General features: G+C 38.8%; 1 protein-coding gene across 1 annotated transcript in view; it reads right to left on the bottom strand.

Moving 5' to 3' along the window:
* The window catches only part of LOC138052770 (G-protein coupled receptor 157-like), an 11,739-nt gene that overhangs the window by 154 nt on the left and 9,085 nt on the right, over window positions 1–2,500 (bottom strand). The window contains exon 3 of the mRNA XM_068899347.1: window positions 1–2,500. This exon is cut by the window's left edge and continues 154 nt beyond it; it is cut by the window's right edge and continues 149 nt beyond it. Within this exon, the coding sequence (XP_068755448.1) occupies window positions 2,458–2,500 (43 nt within the window). The 3' untranslated portion in view covers window positions 1–2,457.

Raw genomic sequence — 2,500 nt, forward strand, 5'->3', positions numbered from 1 at the left:
GATGATCTTGTGCTCGGAGGTGAGTGAAAACACATTTTTCCCATTTCCCTGACCATTGTGTTCCGTGTTGTGCGTGTTGTGTACACTTGCTTTGAGTGTTCTTTAATATTTATTTTCCAACCATCGTGTTCTATATTAAGTGAACGAGCTCAAAACTAAAGCGGCATACGTGTTCTCATCGGCCGCTGTTGTCAATTTCGGATTTCGGCCCGCGAGTAGAGAACTTTGTTTTTCGTTTTGTAACCATTGAGTCGTGAACAATTTAATTTAATTTTCAAAGAAAATATGTTGTCTGCAAAGTACAAAATTAAACGATCACTTTGACTTGTAATTCATGGCTGCATCTTTCAAAATAAATATTCTACAAGTGAAACAACTTTCATGTGCGAGAGAGGTTGACTGGCCCGTTACATGCTCCACGCTGAAAAGTCTGAAAACGCTTTGCCGATTTTTTACATGGCACTGATTTTATTCAAGTTAATTATTGTATATTCCTGTTAACATTACGGCCGTTCAAAAATTACGGCAGTACTTTCCATATTATTGCAAAACACGTTGACATCTACATTGTTAAGTTGTTGGAGATACAAAGTGTGCAATTTCTTTTATTGTATTATTGTTAACTAGATAAGTTGAGTTGCAGTACTTTCGAATAATAAGATTACAACTACTGTTGGGTGTTTTGGAACTCTGATAAAAATCTGTAAACTATGTATTATATTGACTGTTTTGTTGGCACTTATTAGCGATAGCTACTACTAGTTCTAAGGCCAAAAAAGTATTTACTAGGACTATCAAATGGATATAAAACATGGGCTGATTCACAAGATACGAACTTCGGACTGATAATAAACAGGAAAGCAAGATACGGATGAGTCATGACAGTTTGCATGAAGTAGCAAAAACATTCAATACCTGACAAGAAAAATCACAGGATTACTTTTTATTTCAAGATGACGATGGCATAAATTAATTCTAAAAGCCTAACAATAAAAAAATTATGCGAAAGGGTCTAAATTTCCATTTTTCCATGGGTTAACACTAACAACCTCTTTCGTAAAGAGCATTCCTTCGCATTGCATAGCATTGTAAAAACAAAACTGAAAGAGAAATGTAGAAACAAAAATCTTACGCATGCGCCGGTGCAATCGCGACGAAAAAGGCCAGAGGCCAGAGCTATACTTTGTTCCTCGAGGACTAAGTATAGAACAGCTTACAGTTAGATTGTTGGTTCGGCTGCACCAGTACCGTACCGTGCTCCACTTCAAGCCTACATATCTTTGCTTGTGCAGTACAGGTCATAACTGTGACGGTTTTCTAAAAAAAAGTAAGAAATATGAACTCTCCCATAGGCCAGTTCGGAATTGTGCAGGGAATTTCAAATTTGAACCAATCAATAAATTGACACCATCACATGAAAGATAACACTGAGATTGGCCATCTGTCCAAGTTTGATGCTTTTTGGTCGATCAGAGACCAAGTTACTTGAAAACATTGTTAAAAAGCGATACAAACGTCTCCAATTTTGAGGCCGCGTCCCCCAAAACCATGTAAAACAGATTTAGGACAACTGGAAAATCCTGTCATGGACCTACTATTTGGAAATAGGAGAGGTGAAAATCACTTTGTTCTCCTATTATTATGAATATTACAGAAATCGTAAATTTGAAGAGTTTATATGGTTTTGCATTTTAAGAGACGCAGCCCCAAAATTTGAGACGTTTGTATGGACTTCGTCTCTGTTCGACCTAAAAGCATCAAACTTGGACAGATGCTCAATCTCAATGTTATCTTTCATGTGATGGTATCCATTTATCGATTGGTTCATATTTGAAACTCGCCCCAGTTCCCTGCGCATTTCCGGAATGGCCTTGGTACGGCTTAAAATTATGTACAATGTGATTTGAGAATAAAATCACACCGTCCACACACCATGCAAATGTCAACTAACTAACTTTTCATGGTTAGGAGTTCAAACTTCACGACAGGAGATTCATTTCTACAAATAAAAGCGGTAAATTTCAAGGAGTGAACTCACATAAAATTTATCTTATGTAGCTGGCGGCGGGATCGTACCCTATAGTAACGCTTTGGCTGGAGAGCCCGCATGCGCATGAGCAGCCCCGGTAGCCTCTAGAAAATGAGCGCTCGCCTCTCACTACTTAACGATGCGCAAAACATGCTCCACCGACAGATATAGCATGAAGAGGAAATTTAACAATTCAGACAGTTACACAGGCTAAGATAATTGACTCATTAACAGAAATTAATAGGACACTTCCACTCGCTCCCTGAGTATCTCTGAGCGGTATTAATTGCCTACTGCGCAGCCCTTCCTTAGGCTGTCACGCATGCATGTTGTGGGAAACCCTAGCCTAAAGAACAGCTGCAAGTTCGTTGTCACAATCAGCGCAATGACTCGATAAGGATCACGATTTAGGAGCTCCTTAAGAGATGTTACTTTTCATTGACAACTGTTTTCTGACTGTGTGTCGCCTCT

This window comes from Montipora capricornis, chromosome 6, assembly GCF_036669925.1.
Source record: "Montipora capricornis isolate CH-2021 chromosome 6, ASM3666992v2, whole genome shotgun sequence".
NCBI classification, from domain to species: domain Eukaryota; kingdom Metazoa; phylum Cnidaria; class Anthozoa; order Scleractinia; family Acroporidae; genus Montipora; species Montipora capricornis.